The 21,680-nt window shown below is 45.5% G+C and overlaps 1 protein-coding gene across 4 annotated transcripts in view; it reads right to left on the bottom strand.

Moving 5' to 3' along the window:
- The window catches only part of LOC135804822 (uncharacterized), a 48,221-nt gene extending 28,728 nt beyond the window's left edge, over positions 1 to 19,493 (bottom strand). Inside the window, exon 1 of one of the 4 annotated variants that reach the window (XM_065318780.1) lies at positions 19,352 to 19,493. In XM_065318780.1, coding sequence (XP_065174852.1) covers positions 19,352 to 19,423 — 72 coding nt within the window. In that variant the 5' untranslated portion in view covers positions 19,424 to 19,493. Of the gene's footprint in view, positions 1 to 3,213; positions 4,381 to 5,982; positions 6,897 to 7,048; positions 7,511 to 19,351 lie in introns of those variants that run through there. The other 3 variants (XM_065318781.1, XM_065318779.1, XM_065318778.1) reach the window with 3 other exon arrangements.
- Between the last annotated feature and the right edge of the window lie 2,187 nt (positions 19,494 to 21,680).

The raw sequence follows: 21,680 nt of genomic DNA, 5'->3' as shown, positions 1-21,680 counted from the left end.
TTAGTGACCACACTTAATGCTAGGACACCTCTGCACAGAAAGTGGCCATATTTCAGCGACATCTTGCCATACATGCGCATCACCTGCCAACAGCTAACAAATGTACATGCTAGGTCCTGCAGTAGCTTTGCAATGTAAATTGGCAGACCAAGGTCTAAAAAGTGTTGACAGGTTGCCAAAGTGACAGGCCAGTCCAATGAGCCATAGGGTGGTCGTATAAACTAGGCTTGACGGTACCACATGCGAAATAATTAATCATACGTATGCTCGGTGTCAGAGCCCAGAAAGGTTATTGTTTTTCATTTTATCTATTCCGTGAACTGGGTTCTCCACAGGCAAATAGATCTTGTATCTTGGGCTTTTGCTAAGAGTGCAGTGTTGGAGAACAAGAGATGATATACAATAGGCAGGGAAGTAACGAAATGGACATGTGTACATGTGTACATGTGTACATGAGTACATGTGTACATGTGGACATGTGTACATGAGTAGCTGAAGATACAGCAGTTTCTTAGAAACTAGAAACTATCGGCCATGGATATAGTTTAAAGATTCGCACATCTGCGTTACAAACGGCTTAGGAAGTTTTGCTCATGCCAGGTCACTACAATGCCTGTACGACCAGGGTGGCAGATGCAGCGCCTAACGGCGAGGGTCCATGTTAGTATTGTTACCCTCACTTCCAGTAGTGAGTACCCAGTTGACCGTGGGTGTCGGCGCACCTCCTTGCGGGTATAGTGGCTCACGCATGCATCACCGCATTTGTTAGCACAGTACACACTGGTCTCTAACTCAGGGCCTTTTGATTCGCAGGCAAGCAGACAACCACTCGGCCAAAGCGCTGGTCTGGATATAACGTACTTTTCCTTTTGAATCTACACGTGTGCAAAGACGTTACTTGCAGCTAGTGGCGTCTGGTGTAGCCGGGGTCCACAGAGCTCGACTTCGTATAGTACGGCCATCGCAGCACATGGCTGATGATTAAGGTAATGCCAAGGAGCATAGCGAGGGACCTAGCCTAAATCTCTTCATTCTCTTTGCACCGGATGCAAAGTACGCCTATGATGGCAGTCATTGGACTTCGGATTCAGAATACCTTGGCTGTCAAGTGCTAATGTATTACATGTCCGTCCCTTGCAGGTAGGCCAGCCTGACATTTTACTGTGGTGGTGGTGATCAATGCTGTCTGATAATCATCCATCTAGTGCATGATGCTGCAGACAATTACAGTAGCTAAAGACCTTCACCTTCTATTCTTGTGCATCATCTTTCAGGACTGGCCCGGATCGAGCATACTTGTGCCTGGTCTCTCCACTGCAGTTTAAGTTAACTACGCCAAAAATCAACTTGTTATACAGTATCCGTGTAACACTCACTGACCACAGCTACCTGTTATCCCAGACTATCATACTACCCCGGTGTTCTATTCTGCCGCACATGGCAGGAACTGCTGTGATGCTATCAATAGTACATCTTCAGCTAGAGCTCATTTACACACAGTTTTCAGGTTTGGTACGTACGTCTACTAGCCATAGGACTGGCTGGCCTAATGGCCAGATGCTTGAAGCGAGAAACACTGGCCAAGACATGGATTCGGGGTGGGAGTAAGGACCATCACAAGAGTCCTCTGTCTTCCTGTACATACTGAGAGATACATGCACTGTTTTCTATTAGCTGTGCAATCTCAAACCACAAAAAAACTGATCTCCTTTCCCCCCCCCCCCCCCGTGCTGGTTGTTTACAACACCACGGGCCAAAACTCAAAACTCGCTCATGCCCCTTTTAAACCCTTACAGGCATGTAGGAGACAAAAAGGCAGCAGTCCTCAGTAATCAAGGAGGCAAGGTGGCGGCACAATCAACCCTCTCAAACGCAAAACTAATAATAGTAATTAGAAGGTGTTGCAGCGGCCTGGAGCAAGCCAAAACAGGTCCTAATTCCACTAATGACCTAATGATGGCATTGGGGCTGCCGCCCTGGTGTTGCCAGTGGCATGGCAGATCTAGCCATGGCTGCTGCTGCTGCTACAACTGTCTCTACATGCAGGCATTCCAGTGAGCAGGCTGCATGATATGTCTGAAGTAAACTATGTTTGTCCTTGTGCTCTTCAACACCCTTATCATCTTCTTGACTTCAACACACTTAAGTACACAACACACACATAGTCATAGAGAGAGAGGGGACATGCTACACAGAGCTAGGTACATAAAATGTCTCCAGGGGGACCAAGTCAGCCAGGCTACAGTACATGACATTGTACTACTACTAGTACAATACACTGACACATACATACACATACACATACACATACATATACACATACACATACACATACACATACACATACACATACACATGCACATGCACATGCGCACTGCAGCTCCTACACAGCAATGTGTACAATGTGCATGCAGCCAAGCAGCGGTCTGGGTATCATTATAAGCAGCCCCCCCCCCCCCCAGCCTTCCCTAGCCTGCACTGAGCAGCAGCAAGTTGTACTTGTACTTAAGTTGTAGCCTAGAGCTGGGGTACAAGGCTAGCCACTTCAGAACACCACAGGGTCTCCATTGTGGCCAGAATGGCTTGTGGCACAACTTACACAACCGCACACTAGATAATCAAGGAGAGGCACACAGAGAATTTCACCGCAGGCAGCACTGCAGGTTAATAAGATAATGACCCACCTCCCTCATTAGCACATTTTCCTTTCATGCCATCAATACAGCACTTGAGATTACCGCCAGCCAGCAGTCCTCCCGTCCCTGGAGCAGCCTCTGTTCCACAAACACACCGGTACTGTGTTTCCCACAGCCCGCCCGACGCCCAGTCAATGACTAGCTAATCACTGACAAAAACCAACAGCGCCTAAAACAACACATCCAATTAGTACGCTGATCTCATGATGCAACCTTGTTTGGCATATGGCCAGAAGCAGAGAAGTAAAGCCAAACTAAAGCGGGATGTTCCACTGAATGCCTATGAATGCGTGTGTGAAAGCAACCAGATCACATGACACAGAATCATTATCAGAGTCTGGTCTGTGTTGCCATTTCTTGCCACAGCTGCCGCAACAGTGTGATGGCTTCCTCCTCCCAATACTTCAGCATCATCACATGATCTTAATAATTGTTAATGTTGAAGGTCCGTTTTTCACCTAACATTAGCAATATGCAGAGGAGTAGTCCATGCACGCATGGTGCAAAGAGGACTCACTGAACAGCTGGTGTTCGTACTGCACTGCTGCTGCTGCTGCTGCCGCTCTTTCCTGTTCGTGCAGGCTAGCGACACCCAAGCCGAGTTTCGGAAGTACATCATGTTCCCTGTACCACCTGTGCCTGCCGCTGTCCAGAGCGGCTCTGATCTAGTCCTGCTTCCCATCCAACAATATGCACCGACTGGATACTGGTGAGAGTGTGCTGAGGTGTGGAAATCACAAGCCCTCATCCACACACCCAGGGGCTCTGAGAGTATTCAAATCACCTACTGAGCATCTCACATCTGGAAGTTCCAAACATGCACACACCGTGCAGACACATAGTGCGGATACAGTGCAGCCGTAACACCATTGTGTTACACTACCACGTCTAGATACACCTGTCAGGAATTTTAAAGTCGCTCTTCCTGTCCTGTACGCTCTGAGGCACGCATCTTCTCACAACGGTACTTATAAAGGATCGCCACACATGGCCAGCAGTAGCAGCCAATGACAGTAGTAGCTGCAGCCAGTAGCAATTAGCAAAATAGTAACGTCAGCACCTGCTATCAGCCACCAGGGCACAGGCTACATGGCTGATCAGGTGAATGTGACCGACAATGACAGGTAGTAATAGCAGGCCAAGGTTCCCTAGTTTCCCCCAGACTGGCCAGAGTGAGGTGGGAGCTAAGCAGCAGGTCCTAGGCAACTCTCTGTTCAAGACTGTTGTGTCTTCCTAGTACTAGCAGTGCTGTAGGCCAAACGCTAAGGTGGCATCCGTGTACATGTTCTAACTACACCAACACATAGAATCTTCTCCTATCTGTACATTCTACATCAATTCAGACACTGTTTCAAGCGCCAGTCGCTAGTGGACATAGTATCTTTTGATGCTCCCTGGAAGTCACTAAACATCCAGTGAAGCCTTGCTACGTTAGCGCCTGCTATTCCCCAATACTGCTGAGTCAGCATGTTGTAGATTGTATCTTTCTCCCAGGACCCTGTGCGTTGCAAGTTAAACTGTGATATGAACATGTCTCATAGATCACAACGCATCATGACGAACTGATTGTGTGCTGCTCAGTGACGGTGATAAGCCAGGAGACAAATTCTTGCCTGATGAAAATCAGCCACTCAATCTGCAAGGGCAACTACTGTTTCCTGCTCCGCACCGCAGGCAGCCAGCCTAGAAGACCATATTGACAATGCCCCCCCCCCCCCTCTCCATAATCCTCATGCCATGACATGCTTGCTAGCTATTCTGGAGTCTGTATTCCAAAATAGCACATGCCTGCGTGCACAAGCCCAACAGGCCCCACTTTGTTCACCAACATTGCCCAACTGCTGCAGGAGGTAGCCATGTCAGAATGATAATGACTTGGTGACGCAGGGCAGGACCAATATCCACAAACATGCTGGTCACAAGGCCACAGAACACTGAACCACATGTGTGCCTCACAAGCTGCCGCTAAATGAGTAGTGAGAATGTCAGCCACTTATGAGCCCCACTTCCAAACAAAGATGATATTCTGCCATTTGGGATTGACAGGCCAGAACTACCAGTGCTCTTGGCTAATGCTTATCGCTCTGACACTATTACAAGGATTTCCATACAAAAACACAAGCACATCAAGTGAATGGGTCTTGAAAATACACGACCTAATCGCAATGTCTGATTTGCTATTGATGCCAGTGGCCCAAGGCAAGAGCATCTAACCAACCCACTTCACCTTGAAGAGGCCCGGGGAAACAGCCATCATCTGGGCTGCCTAGGCAAACATAATAATATGTAGTGCATGTACAACTGACCTACATCATGATATCAGTACATGTAACTGACCCACATGTATCTCAGTACAAACTCCTGCTCAGTCAGTGCTGTTGCTGTTGCACAGCTCAGGCTAACAGAACAGCTAGCTAACCACCACTGTGACAACCACTGTGACAACTAATACATGTACTTGACCATGTGGTAGTAAAACAGGAAAGATAAAACACAAGGTCTAAGGCAGTATAGTTACTGCTAGTGTACATGCGATTTAGTGTCCCACCCGCCCGTGTGGATTCACAGGAAGTGGATTTTAAAAGTCTCTGCTGGGATGACGACTACACCATAGGTCAGTGGTTGTATGATGCCTACAACTAGTACTGTGCCAGGGTCCCTAGTTCGAGTACTAGTACTGTGTCACAATGTGTGTCTTTCCCTCAAACAAGTGAACATTAAGGTGGCTGGGGCGGTACAACTTTCTTGGGAAATTTTTGACTGTATTTTTGAGTTTATCAGCAAGGCAGAGATGAAATTTGAAAATGTTTTCTGGGGAATCTCTGGAGAATAGCCTTCTCTAGCTTCCTCTAGTTTTAGTTTTACTTTTAGACAAAATTTGAAAACGTTTTATGAAAGGTTCGTGTTATTTTTCACGGACCTTTCATAAAACTTTTTCAAATTTTGTCCAAAAGTAAAAATAAAACTATTCATCTCGGACTTGCCGATAAACTCAAAAATGCAGCCAAACTCGATTTGCAGCCCAATCTCTTCTTTTATTGCTGTTCCGATTTGCACTTGTTTTTCTTTCTTCTTCTTTTTTCTTCTTCTTTTTTTGCCATGGCTGGCTATTCGCCCTCACCTCCTCCTTGATTGGCCTTGGCCATGAGTGTGTGCGTAATAAAAAATATAAAAAATGTATTCAAAATGACCTCTAAAAAGTTGTACCGCCCCAGCCACTTTAATGATTTGCTCTTGGACGGTTTTCTCCATTGTAGGCACTCAGACACGCAGGCACACATCTCACCTGACAAACAAGTGTTCCAATCACCGTCGGCCTGATTCCAGATACAATAACTGCTGAACATAGTACTAGGCACAAGGTCAATGCATACATCGCTCTGATCCCAACAAAAACATACTCAGTAAGCACAAGGTCAATAAAACAACACTGCCTCAATAAACATGAAAACAGACTGACTGCTCTGGAGGCAGACTTTTCATCTTTGTACTAGTACTAGTAGCATCTCCTCGCAACGATGTTTCCCAGTATGGCGAGTCTTCCCACACTAAAGCCTAAGGTGACTTCTCACCAAGTGCGAGTGATGCATAGCTACTAATCTGTATGAGGGCGACACCAATTCTTTATCCTCCACTCTCCACGTACAAAACCGCTGTAATATCTGTCATGGAAAATTACTTTCCCCGTAATCGACGATATGCCAACCACATGCAGTAAATAACTCTACAAAGTTTGAGTTCTAACAATAATAGAACACGTCAACAGGACAAACAATACTCAATAGTTCGAATCAGCTCTCGATCTCAGCACGACATCACTCATCACTCTAGCGTCCGTTCAAACTAACGAGACACGTACACCTACTACTACTAGAGTATAGACTTAGTAGTACTAGTAGTACCCGCACACACTGCAACACAGCGAAGGACATGCGCTGCTGAAACTCACAGGGTTTGGCTTCGAAGCCCACGTAGGTGTACGTCCTGGCTACACATGGAATACGTTATGTTGCATCGATGTATCCAAACCAGCGTTTTAGAGTTTTACTTTTAGACTTTAGTTTAGTTTAGCGTGGCTACAGTACAGAATACAATTACAAGCAGTCCACTCTACACCACAGACAGACAGTACTACACTCTAGACTAGAGTACAGACTCAGTGACATGATAATAACTACACTATTCCTGTAGTAGTAACTCACACATGCACAGGTACTGAGGTAGCGTGCTATCACTACGACACTACGACACTACTAGCATAAGAAAACTAGAAACTACTCCAGTACTTGTTCGAGCCAGGTGACAGTAGCAAGGCCGAGTCACTCATTTGAAAATAATTATGACATGCTTACCCTGTGGAGTGTGGGTGACTGTGGCGTGTTGCGTAGGCAGGAATCCGCTTCAGAACATATCGTGATACACACTAGTCAAAATATATTACTAGTGAAGCTCTGGGAACTGATCAACAGCAACACCGATTCGTGACGACCACCATACGGTGTGCTACAGGAGAGGAATGGCTCTGTCTAGCAAAATCCCCAACAATACGCGCAGGGTCTATAATTAAAGTGTTAGCTGCAGCTGGTAGATCTACTCGGACAGGAGGTAGATATTATGAACACTGCAGTCGAAGTGCAAAATACTCATCACAGAGAGATTGGGTTGGTAAGACTATAAAAGCTAGTGCTACGCAGCGCACAGACTCGAACGCGCACTCATGTGTACGTTCGTGAAAATGAGTGTCCATCGGAGACGGGCTCTGTACTAATAATAATATGAATCGCCTGATGAGTAGCTAGGCAAGGCCATAAACTATGTAAACACTGAAACAGCCCAATATTAGCGTAGCGGCACTTGAGCGCGGTGCGCGCAGTGGCTGATCCTGGATCCATGTACGGTACTGCATCTTGTCGCGGTCCTGCGGCCTAGCTAGCTATACGTACATTGTAGCTCTTCAGATCTCGATCCTCTCACTTAGCATGCACACCTAGAAGGGCCAGGGCAGGCCGGGGGAAGAGTATTAAAAGTCATGTACTTTTTACAACCGATATGCCGGTTCCGCTACTACCTATAGCCTAGGCGCTAGGGGTTTGATCAGACTCATAAGTCATAGTCGAGTCATACCACAAGTTGTGGTATGCGGCATAGCCACATTTTGATGAATAATACTCTCTTTCATACTCATACTCATAGTATTTGTTCCATCAAATGTTCACGTAAAAACTTGAATGATGGAAATATTGTCTTATATTATTATTGATTTCTCCCTGATCCTCCTCTAGGCCTTTGCGGATATTGCCGGCAGAAAAATTGGCAGAATTCGGTACTTTTTCTGGTAAGTTTCATGCATGTTTGGTATACATGTAAATAATTATGTGGATAGAAATGGAGCAGAATTCGAGGAATTGCCCGCCATAAGGTTTGTATGGTTCTGCCAATTTCACTGCTTTTCGAGCAGAATCTGCCACCTTTTCGAGCATTATCCGGCAATGCCTATCCTCCTCCCTCCGCGGATCCCTCACCTCGCTGATTGTTCACAGGGCGGGGTTGACATGTTGGATGCGTATGACGACAACATACAATGTAGACAGTTGAACATGATAATTTTCAAAGGTAACAATTAAACTATTTTTAGCAATGACAAAATATTTTGGAACAATCAACATTATTTTGCAAATAATGAATGGAAGGAGTCATGTTTTCTCTTTTCTATGTTGATCTCTAGCATGAACGGACACCTTGGTACTAGGATACTCATGTATTTTGTTGTGCTTGCGAATAATATTATTATTATTGAGGACACTTGCAAGTACGAAAAACGCACAATTTTCCCAACTTTGAGGCTCCATAAGTGCAACGAAGTGAATGCGTATAAATGATCCCAAACTTGGGCCAAAGCTGAATGATCCCAAAGTACAATAATTATGAGGATTTTGCGGGCATAATGCGAGCATCCTTGAAAGCATAATTCCATGATTTCGCGAGCATAATCCACTGGAGCCTGGTGCGCTGAGCAGGAACAGGTACTGTTCAAAAGAAGACTGGATGCATTGTTGCGGAAAGAATTGCTACGATGTTGGGTTGTGAGGTCGATAGGGAGTGAGTTGTAGAGGGTGAGGGCACTGTTGACGGGGGAATCTCTGTGCCTGTTTGTGTTATTTCACCATACACCTACAGTATACAATCATGTTGGTGTATCGTGTTTTCACAAAACGAGACCAACAGGGACCGAAGTGGTCTTGAGGGCACGAACATCTCCTCTCTCGATCTCCTACACTCGATGCGATATTCTACCTGGCCACGCCGAAAACGCACTGCGATGTGATGTCGGTTCTCCCATCGGATGCATTACATTTTTTTTTAATGTTTCCACAAAATCAGGTCTGGGTGCGAGGGAGTCATTACTCTGGCCCTCTGGGGGCCGTCCATGTGTCAATACCATGAATATAGTAGGCGTACTCGCACCCTCATCATGACCGGTGCAACTCCGCATCTTTTAAATGCAGTCACGTACATGTATCTCAAGCCATCTCAGTCGCCAAGCTGATCAAGCATCCGCTTTCATTTCGCTCTGCAACGAGCACTTAGGGTTCCCTGTAAAAAGACGGCAACGTCTGTAGGGATTTCCCTAACAAAATAACTACTACTACCCAATGCTACTACTCAACTGTTGATGTAATCCAACCAATCGCGTACCGCTGTATACCATGGCATGGTATACATGTAGACTAGAGTACATTTAGACTACATGTAGCAAAAACGCAGTACAGTACTAGTACTAGTAGTACCACGACTGTGTTCTATCCCGCACCACACGTACACACCATTAAAATTAAATTAATAATACTTGAGTGATAGTTCCGAATAAGTGTAGCTAGAGCTAGACCTAGAGTAGCCTAGACTTCTGATGGTCTTGGGAATCCACGCAGTGCACTTGGATTGGCTGGAAGTAACGAAGCTACATTGTACACTGTACACTGTCCATGTCCACTGGGTGTAGTACGTGTACATGCAGTGCTATTGGTTGATAATACAGCTCAGCTGACAGTTCTGTCACTAATTTTACCAGATTAGTATTTCTTCGAAGTACAATCTTTCCTCCTACTGGGAGTCCTAGGCTACAGGCCTGTCCCATTTCAAAGACACTGCAGCGCCCCCGGCCCCCCGCACTTGTACTGCAGCTCGAGCCTTACCCCCGCCGACCTTACTGGACACTTGATTGACGACTCCCGACTACTACTACTAGTACTACTCTTTGTACTAGTAGAACTATCTAATTATTTTGAGAACAGACGTGATGAAGGCATTATCCCGCTTACTGTGAATGTGTCCGCAGAGTGAGCAGACTCTTTCCAAGTAAGTATGGGTGCAAGGTACTGTATGTAGATGGTGACTTCTCCGCGTCTTTTCAGTATCAAGAGAAAGTGACAATGCAGACATGTACACTGTACTGTCACTAGTATTAGGGTGCCTGATTTCATTACTACTAATGCTAGTAAACAAAGGTACAACCAAGAGTTCATCTACTCTAGTCTTGGTACAACTACTAGTGGATAGAGAGAGCGAATTGTAGTAACCCCCGGCCGTCCGCTATGCTCGCGCCGTGTATGGTGCATGATCCGCCGCACCCGAACTCAAAAGGACGATAGTCTGCTACTACTACTAGTACTACTAGTACAGGTAGATCTACAAAGTGGACAGTGTGCAGTCCAGCTCTGAGGTCACAATATCATTATGCGGCCTACCAGTACCCGGTCAGTACCTGCATTTTATCGGGTCAAAGAAGAATGGCAACAATCTAGTCATGCTAATCAATAGAATTCTAATCTACTATATGTACTGGAGCTGAGAGTCATTGAAATGGCAAACGCTGAAAGGCCGCGGACATAATGAGGTGCCGATTGAGAAACCCCATGAATCAAGCGTTAGTCTTTGCCTGCCCGGCTTCGCGTAGCGAGCAGTAATGCCATTATCATTTGCATTACACTAGCATAGAACTTCTACCGCAGCAGGCCACAACCGAATCTGATTCGCATGCAGCTAGCATAATCAACCTAATAGTAGAGGAAGGTACACGTCACTATGGCTGAGCTGTGCAGGTTTCCATATCCTGCTGAGTGGAGTAGACCCGGTGGCAATGTGGCTTTCGATGGTGCATGATGCAATCGTGTCCTATCCTGAATGACTGATCAACTGATCAGGAAAATCTCCTAGACGGGCGGCGGACAGAATGCGATAAGTTAATTACAAACTGGCCAAGTTGGCTTTGGGCACGCCTGGCTAAGACCCTCGGGGTTCGTGTAGTGCTTGCATTTATCCGCCTCATTATGCTGGCGACTTCTGTAATGCTGCTTGTTGGCTTTTCCGTGACGTGCCAGGCATAACGACTAATTCAAATAGCGGCGGGATTCACGTCTTGTTGGTATGTACAGTCACGTAGATGTATGACCACGAGCAGCCATAGGCATAGGCATAGGCAAATCAGTGCTAGTAAGTAACACAGTTAGTTAGTTGGTTTAGGAGCAAGTGGTTAGGGGCAAATGTGCATGTACACTCATGTAGATGCATGAAGAGCATCACTACAAAGTACAATGTACATTCACTACATCATCATCCAATGATTCATTGTTTTACTACACATTCTATGATTGCGGTAGAGACAAGTACGTAGTTCGTGACACATTGAAACACTGTGCGCATGTGCTTGGCCTCTAGATGCGTCATATCGTAATTTTGCACAGCAGCCAGTAACTGACTAAGCAGTTACGCGCCTTCGACCAGCAAACATACTAAACTACTACTGCTGCTGCTACATTAGCCTACAATGACATATGTACAATCATGTAGTTCCGATTCGGTGATTCCATTCACTACCCGGCACCAGCTCTCTTCGCTTTGACTCTTCATTTTCTCTTGTGTCTGTGGGCGGTGCGGAGCGCCTATGCACTGTGGCGAGCAGCTCCGCTAACTGCCACTCAGCTATTATTGGAATGCGGCCTTCCATGCAACAATTAATAATCACCCAAAACAGACAGAAGACTGATGGCGTAAAAAGCGAAAGTATTAGCGCCGCCAAAGAGCCAAAGGCATACCACTTGCCCCCGAGCTGGATGCCAGATCCGCGCGTTGAGCTGCAACCAAACTGGATTCGCAGGACTGTACAACACTAAACTGTACTGATACCGTACTGATACCGTACTGATACCGTACTGATACCGTACTGATACCGTACTGATACTGATTCTTTTAAAGTAAAGGAACTAACTTCAAGGAACTAACTTCAAGCACGATCATGGGTCAGCTAGAAGAATATTGCCTCGTTAATTTACTGGCACGGCATTGTGATTAGGCCGACCTGCCGGCAGGCTATTGCTGCCATTGCATGAGCATTGATTTGCTTTGCCACAGGCAACACTGCCCGTATCAATATCATCATCTAGCACGTCACAAGGAATGATTATGTTCGCTCAGCGGAAATCTGACTGCAATTATTTCATACTGCGCAAGTACAAATATCAGGTACAATGTCAATGACGAAAAAGTAGGAAGTAATAAGTAGTTAGAAGTAAAGTAAAAAAAAGAAAGTACTCGCTAGTACAAGCAGTACGTCATTGTGCAGTCATGTTCATCGTTAGTTGTAAGTTGTAAGTACTGTAAGAGCCATTATTCTAACGAGGCGCATATACATGTACATGTATAACGATTTCTCGAAATTGACTACTACCGGTAGTAGTTTACGTGTACCAAAGGTAACGATTCTCACTCATTCTCAACGCTCAATACGACATTATTGTATCGATATCTGTATAACGATTTCTATTTTAACGACAGATTTCTCCTCGTTAACTCGTAAGAGTTAGCACTTCGTTATACATGTACATTTGTATACATGTATTATGGCTTTTAGTTTTACACTTACAGTAGCTAGTTACTTGTAGTTTTGCCCGAACAAGACTCAAGAGGCGGTTGATACATTGTATGTGGGAAAAAAGTACTACATGTACATGACTGTACTAATGCGTGCCAAAAAACGACTACGTCACACTGGAACCAAAGTCGCTCACACTCACAGTTTGTCACACTGACTATAATAATGTAATACTAATAGTATTAATACTGTGCATCACTGCATGCATGCACATCGCATGTGTTTTATTCGGCTTTCTTTCAGCGGGAAAGTAAACAAAAAAAGTAAATAATAATTATTATTTTCGTCGCCGCCAAGGGAACTCACGACGGGCGCTAACAGTAACCAGGTAAGAGTAACTAACAGCCTGAAAATCCAGTGGCAGATGCGTGGGGCGGGGGCGAGGGTACAAGCAACTGAGTAACTAAATAGTAAGTAGTTCCCAGTTGACTGTTGGTAGCAATAGTACCAATGCGGCTGGAAAACCTCTACCAAGACATGACAATCATCATGTACTAGGCTGCACTGACCAGGTATCCTTCAAACTCACGTCTCAATCATGGTCTTTTTAATAATACTCTCAGCTCAGACTAACCCACTGAGTCTGCGGCACTGTGCCCACAGACAATGATTATGTCATGTATTCTGGCTCACCAGGCGTGGGGAGCCAGAATATAATATGACATTGTTTGTAAAAAAATAAAAATAAGAATTATAAAAAATGTTCTCATGAGTCATGTACCGTATACTAGGCCATAGGAAAGTGGCCTGCTCCTGCTACAGTCCATTTCGAAACTATAGACGCGTAGTAGGCCTTGACGGATTATGCTAATATTTTCGTGAAATTATGCTTTTCGCATTGCTGAAAAAATTGCAGAATTATGCTATTTTTATGCTAAAAGTTATACATGTACATATTATGCCGCATTATGCTATTATTCCGCATTATGCTCACATATGCTGCTAATGTATATGATGGTTCTGTGCAAAATAACAGGGGAATTTTTTTGTAGAGGGCGCTGTACTGTAGTAGCAAAAGTTCAACAGGGTCAACGCACCGTCCGACCTAGCTACGACCGTCACTGATTGTAGTGGACTGGACATGTTATTAAGGGAGGCGTAAACCTACGACTTCCTGATGCATCAACTTGTACTTGTACTTGTAGAACATGTACAACTGCATGGAATTTGATGCGAACAGGCGGATTATTCCAATTTATGCGATTCGTATGCAATTGTTTTTGCCTCGAATTATGCGACTATTCGATTTTGGTAGGAATTATGCGAAAAATTGTGCTAGCATAATCCGTCAAGGCCTAACGCGTAGGGTTTTTGAAATATTTAAAATTTGGCTGGAACTTTTTGAGAAAGGTTTTCGGAATATTGCTCAGGACCGCTCCACAATTACTCTCATGTAGTTTCTAAACGATTGGATAACAGACGCCCAATTTGGAAAAAAATATGCACAAAGTGATCACAGATTTTATGTGGTATACATGTAGATGCTGGCATAACGGTTTTTGCCTAGGTACGCGTATAGTTTTGAAATGGACTATAGTGCTAGCTACACTGTATCTTGAGTACGTGTACATGTACATGTATATGACAATACGTTTGCGACTCAGTTCATGACGATCGGATTGTACCGACGGTCCGTGCATAACCTGCGGCGACTGTCTCCTCCCTTCACGCTTCAGACTTCAGTGTCTTCCGCGCGCTACCTCGGCGTTCACCTTGACAATCGCCTAGATTGGGACGCCCATGTAAACTGTGTGGTCACCAAGGTTGCCAAGAAAATTGGCGCCTTGTGGCGGGCACGCCGAAGCGTTTCAAGACGCTCTCGTCAGGTGTATGTGAAGGCGGTCATAATGCCCGACCTGCTTTATGGCTCCTGCTGCTTTTCAGCCGCAATGCGAGAGGGTCAACTGAAGTGAAACGACTGCAAACCGCGCAAAACAGAGCCATCCGCTGTATCGATGGCAACCCGCCCCGGACAGCCATGCAGCCGCTGCTCACTGCTCACTCCCTGTACCGTGTCAGCGAGCTCTACAGGCAGAAAATTGATCACCATCTGGCGGTGCATCCACGCCCGCACCAGCCCTGTGTTCGCCCAGCTTCTGACCCCGGCACAAGGCACCCCTACCCGCCATCAGCAGTCAAATGGCCTACTAAGCCAGGCAAACCGTTTCTGTTGCTGGTGCTCTGCTGTGGAACGCTCTCCCTGGTGAGGTCCACACTACCTGAGTTTAAGCATGCATGTGTACCATACGCCTGTAGGGAGTAGTTCGAATAGCTGCTGATCGCTCTGCTCTCCCGGGACTCCCGCCCCCGTGCAGTTCAGTAATCCTCACGTATTCTCTTACTATGTGCTTCCATAGCTTTTACTATGTGTTTCCATAACCACTTCTAGGCTAAGCCTTCGCCGTCATTTTATTGGGTCGTCATCCCGTTTGAATGTGCGAATGTGCGAAGTGAAATAAAAACCAACCAACCAACAACCAACCTGCATTTCATTCTGATTGACTTTTGCTACTAGTGAAGGAGGTCCTCCGCGCGGTCAGCAATGGGCGTATTTCACTTTTCAGCAACATTCTTCTCAGCCAAGTGATAATGGTTTGCCTCCAGCTTTCTTCTAGCGGCATAGCAAACTAACAGTTACTAAGAAAATGGCACTCACTGAATTTAGATTTGCACCACGAGGCGGTACATTACACGGTCGCTTGTGTGACCCCAGACCAAGCATGCGCATGGTGAATTCTTTCTTATTTGGAAGCGGAAAATAGTGTAAAACCATTCCCGGCTTGTAAGTACGATTGTATTAATACATGACAAGTGTATACCATACAAGCCGTTTTGATACATACATGTACAATGTACATGTACGATGGCATGACTAATGGACACTATTCTAGCAGGGAATGTGTCCGGACTCAGGTCATATTGCGACCTGATTCCGCGACGCCTGTGCATGATAATGATGTAACGTTTTAATTAAAGTATGTTGTTCCTGCGTGTGACCTACATGTACATGTAGATAGAAACATGCAATAATATATTATGTTGTACACGTAAATCATGAGCGACGAACTCCCTCCACTTACAATGTATACATCACCATCATACTCCAGGGCTAGCTGGTAGTAGTATGTTGAAGAAGTGCATGTAGGTACGCGTCAGCATAGAGGAAGGGCGAATTCAGATTGGAACCATCCTGATCAATTGTTTCGTCGGTGTGTCAATACTGCCGCCAATTATCATGCGTCAGTATACAGAAGAAGGCCATGGCAAAGATTGCACGCGGATGTGTACTGGGCAAATCTCCATGCGGTAGTGCCATAAAACAAACACTTTCAATAAACCGCTAATTCACATACACGTTTAACCACATCGCCCACCTACATGTACACGTCCATCTACATTCTACATGACGATTGTACATGTGGCTACATGTATGTTTCTCGTACGATTCATGGCGGCTCCCCTTGCTCAACACTGGCAGCTCACTGCATGCAGGGTGTTTTCCCAAACAAAGCAGCTCGGTATTAATTTTGTCGCTGGAGCGCGTCGGCGTGTCTGTATTCTTGCCTGCTGGCCAAAGAACAGATTTGCAGGAACTAGGATTGCCCGGTCCTGCGGTAGTGCGTTATACTGTACACACTCGTAGTACCGTCTCAACGAAACATCTACCGCTTTACATCCTAATCGTACATCAGGTGAACGTTGTCAACCGCTGAAACACAGAAAACAGGTGCTATGGTTTTAAAATCGTCTCCGCTGATTATGAAAGGAGACTAGTGTTATGATCAGGCGGAACATTAGCAGCGTCTGTGGCCAGAGGAAATGCGTACCACGGTGAGCGGGGTACCCGGGTCTGGACACCAGTTACATGTACTTGTGCTCAATGACACGGCCGGGTGCTGTTAGTTGCAAGCTATTTACCACAGAACATAAACTGACATTAACAACAACACCATGTATGTCAGCCTACTATACAGTCTACACGCACTTCTCGCCCGCCTGTGAATAGGCCGGCCGACCGGCAGTGTCTCCTTCCTCGGCATCACGGCTCTCCTACCCTACAACGGCTCTCCTACCCTACACACTCGCACAGGTGTCTTGTGTGCGCTCCCGACAGCCGCGAAGTTAAATATTGCCACCGTGCCATGCATGGCGGGTGCGTGACGCCCTAACAAAACGCACGAACTCGATGCGCCCGCGAAGCGGAACACGCTTCTTGTATAATTATGTAAAAGGCATTGTACCAGGCAGTGTGGTTTCGGCGGGAATAGGCCCGCGCGAGAGACAAACGTCTGCGCGTGCCAACACGGTAATGTGCTCATTTCCTGTGATTGTCCCCACGATCACACCATCATTGGACATGCCCACGTACAGCCTCCTCTACTCTGCAACCTTGGGCTAACAGCGCAGCTGCGTTATATTAATGTGTACGTGTACAATGTACCATGACCATCAGCACAACGACCTAGGCGCATTTAACCTTTTGGTATTTTGGGTATACTATAAGTACTTTCAACCAAGCCGGGGCAAAGGTGAGCATACAGAGTAGGACTTACAGTACCTACATGTACATGTAAACTAAAGCGCTCCATGGTCAGATACATGTGCATAGCCATGCACATGTACATGTACATGTATGTGTGCAGGATAGCAGTGATCTGTCCTTCCTGACGCCTGGATTAATGCCCTCTTCGCAAAGCACATTCTCAGCAGCTTTTTGGCAACTCCGGCATCCTAGCAAAGGTCCACCTCCGTCTCACCTTAGCTGTGTTAATGTCGATGTTCCACGTCATTCCATGACGAGTACGAAGGTGTATTGATACTCTAATAATACATTGTACAGTCTGCTGTTCATAAAAACTGTCCATTCTATCTTGTAGTGCCCCAGGGCCATGAGCCAATTTCAGAAACGTGGTAGAGCCTCCCAGGGCCACTGCTGCTCAAGGGAAGCATTAGCGCAACTATTATTATTATTATTATTATTATTTTGCTTGTTCGCGTTGGCATCAACCTGCATAAAGCAGGTATATAGCCTTCGCTTAAGCTGCCATAAAAAAGAAAGCTCATCCTAAGCGAGAGGGCTAGAGGGAAATATAACGATAACGAGATACAGAATACAAAGAAATCCAATGAGTTCAACGTACAATTCAAAACAAGAAAGAAAGGAAAGAAAAACAGAGCCGAATCTACCGATTGATCCATCAATCGACAAAGGGGACTAATCCGTTAGTGTTGCAAAGTAGAAGCTGATTATAGTTGCAGATCTCCAGGCCAGGGCCAGCATATTATTAGTTTACGATAATGCCAATAATGGGCAACCCATGGAAAAAGGCACACCTGTGTTCTTTGCCGAGGCTTTGGCCCAGCATGGACTGGCGCATACTACTAGTACAGTAGCCATAGTGACCAGTCAGGTCTGATACAAGTGCTAGTCAGAGATCTAGACTAGATTCTGCATGCACCGTCATGTAATTGTTAATGTTCAGGTGCTAGGTGCTGAATACAATGTCATGTAGGTAGCAACACGCGTTGTTGCATGACAACCGTGTAGTGTCACATGCTCCACCGCTCCTGCTAAGTAAAGTAAATAAAAAGCAACTAAGTAAGCCCGAAGGCCAGTACATGTAGGCTGAAGCCAGTGGCGACGAAAAATGAGTTTCAATGCGGATGGCATCTACAATGTAGGTACTATCGCTTTGTACCAGCTGTTTTCCACGTCCGATCAAAATTCCCAGGAAGCACAAAGCGAAAACCTCTGCTCAAGATAGCTTCTAATCGCAAGATTTCTGAGCTCATCGCGATATTAGTCAGGCATTTCCTGGTGATAGGTCGTGGAGATTGCACTGCTTGCTTAGCAAACGTAGTTAGTTGGGGAAGGGACCCTAGGTTTGACAGCCGATAATGAAGCGATATCATTCCGTCTGAGACCTGAAAGCCATCAGGTAGTTCACACTGAATCACAGGATGGTAACCAGTGCACTATTGTTTATAGCGCACATGTACATGAAGGAACGGAAAATAACACCCTTCTCGTGGGGTTACGCACGAGCTATCAATGTACTTCGAAATGTCGTTACCCAAGTCAATCATCTTTTGCAGGAGGAGTTCCACCTGTATACAAACTGGCCGGTTTAATTAACGACTTGACCATACAAACTTTAAAAGTCATTTTCATGGCGAGTAATCCTAATCGCATACAGGCGTTACACTACCATACACTGTACACATGTAAACTGAGGAACGAAAGAGAACTTGCCAGTCGTCACACATGGAAGATGAGAGACCAACCGGAATTACAGTTGCAACTTGCAGAGTTTCAAGCGAGTACTTCAAAGTATTGTACACTCATGTCAGTGTCATTTGTCTGATCGTTGTTCTTATGAGCATGAACCTCTGAACTGCAATAGGTTTTTCCGTCTTCCATATGAAAATCTTAACGCTCTGCTCGCTCAGCGTGACTGATCGAGCACTATTTCACCAGCTTCAGTTGCTACTTCTCTAGTTTTCAGGCTTTTCTTTTCCCCACACGAATGGCTCGTTCAAACTTACTTTCGAAAGCAAACTACAGAGCTGGCATTACAGCCATGTACATGTATATCGCCACAGGTAGCAAGAAACAAACTTAAAAAGTGGAAAACTTAGCATAAGGGTGTAACCTACGTGTATGCCCATATTTCAAGTGACTACTACAGTACTAGTAAAAGAATATTCTAATGCCTGAGACACTTACCACGATCCGCTTGCTCATCTCAAACTGCAGGGGTCCCTTGGTCGTATAAAACATCGTAGTGTTGCTCAGCATCTTACTTCCAACGTTCCTCTAGGTAGACTGCGATGCAATTTGTTGTGTACATGAGCACAACAAATTTCCTGAACAACTATTACTTCTCCCTTTACAACGACAAGACCACGGGGTATCTTTCCAAATTATGTGGGCGAGAGGGAGTAATATGATCGAATGTTTTCAGACATAGAATGGAAATGGCATGGAATTTACGTGTCTGATCATTTTGTGTTGCTTTGGCCTACGTGTAAGTTAGGCAAGACATGGTCATGATCTCGTATCCGTTGCGCACATCGCGAGCCATCATCGCATTTACGTGACGTGCCAATCCTTTGCAATCATTGCCCGGCTTCTTAGACTTAGTCGCCAACTTACAGTAGCCCTCCGAAGGCGAAGCTACCTATACCGGTTGCAAAAATAATAGTCACTCCTACATCTACATGTACATGATCTGGTGGGCATCTACATGTACATCTACATTGTACATTGTACATGTACAATGTAGATGTAGATGTACATGATGTAAATACGAGTACAATCACCTACTCAGTACATGTGCTTGACTGTACCGTGCAGGTCTAAAATTTAATGTTCTTTAAAACTAATTACTTCTCTATTATTGAGCTATTCATGGGAAGGAAGTCTTGACGGTACGAGTGTGGCCAGCGTCAGTGCATTTGTCCATCTCTGCGTCGAATTGGCAGAGGCGATAAGGACGACGCTGTCTGTTCCTAGTGACAAGGACAGTTAGGTGACTAGCTAGCGCGATACTAGCAGTAATCTACCCGCCTGTTTTGCTGCCTGACACCACTTATGGCATGCAGTACAGAGTGCAGTAACTACTAGTACTCAGCAGATTGCCGTTCATATTCTGTGGCTCTCAGATATCAAAGCATTAGTGATTTACGTCGATGATGCATGGAGACATTACGAATATGGGATGAGACCCGCTCCCAAGCTCCATTTCCACCCATACCATGTGTTGATGCCAAGTAGTTAGCCGGCTTTCAGAATACATACTAGTTAGTACATTGTACATGATGAGGAGACGGGAGATACAAGCATGCAAGCTAGCTTAAACCGTCCGGCTACATGCAGGGTCAATAGTACTGACCGTCTGCACAAACCGGTACATAGCCATTGAGTGTTAGAGCTGAATCACCTGCACTATCCCCATGGTGGGGTTTGAGCATGAAGCTCAATATAACATTTTGGTCCACATCCGTGGATACTGACATATTTCTGGTGGATTCTCGATTGCTTCAGCCTATGTTCGTTCGGCAAAGTCGTGCACAGTCGACTCATGATATTCCGTGAAGCTGCGCTCTCATGCCATACACGGTACTTTGTAGCTTGACCACTAGCATTCGTGACTTTGTGGATGTCTGTAATCAGGTCCAGGGAGATGCGCTGCCCCAGCCAGCAGCCGGTGGCCTAGGGCTTGGGTGGACAACCCACGAACATGTACATTCACATATAGGAAGCTTTGATGGCATCGACAACGTAGCACGAGCAGCACCAGTACTCCTCGTGTGATACCAGTTGATTCCGGCAGGTGCAATTTCAACACATTCGAACTGTTGATGTGACCGACTGAAGTACATGTACATAAACACAACGATACCGACAAGCACCAACCTTTAAAAGCGGTAGACCTCCTATCCCAGAATGACAAGGTTATACATGCACTTTGAATTTACATTCTGCAATTGCCTGTTACTTAGGCGTGCTCACGGCTACGCAAATGTAGAGATAATCCTTTTATGAACAGGGTGATAGATACTTGGTCCACGCAATCATCAGGGATCATGTATGGACCTAATCGAAATACATGTACTGTTGTGCTGTGCAATGTGCCTGGAAAGATTAAGTATGGGCGATAGTGGGCAGGGTCGCGACTCGTCGCCATTTTGAACACAGTCATTATTGTTGACTGGTCAGCGTTTGGGGTGGTGGTGATCATTCCATACCATCAGCGGTAATGTGTCCTGCTGTAGATCATGCTAGAGCCACTAGGCACTACCTATATGTAACATTACATGACTGTATATCTACACTGTACCTCCATCCCCTCTGACCCCTTTCTCGAGACCCCTCTAGCGAATACCAGTCTTGGTCATACCGGTCTTTGCCCATATCATGCTGGCTGATGAGCTTTTGTTCAACACGAAAATCTGAGTATTATTAACAGCCTAAAAAAGTAAAAGGACTTGTTTGTGTCACTGCTGTATGAACATTGTATTACTGGCTTTGTGCAGTGGACATAGAGCACTAT

This window comes from Sycon ciliatum, chromosome 1, assembly GCF_964019385.1.
Source record: "Sycon ciliatum chromosome 1, ocSycCili1.1, whole genome shotgun sequence".
Classification (NCBI taxonomy): domain Eukaryota; kingdom Metazoa; phylum Porifera; class Calcarea; order Leucosolenida; family Sycettidae; genus Sycon; species Sycon ciliatum.
This window is presented reverse-complemented; position numbering and strand designations above follow the sequence as displayed.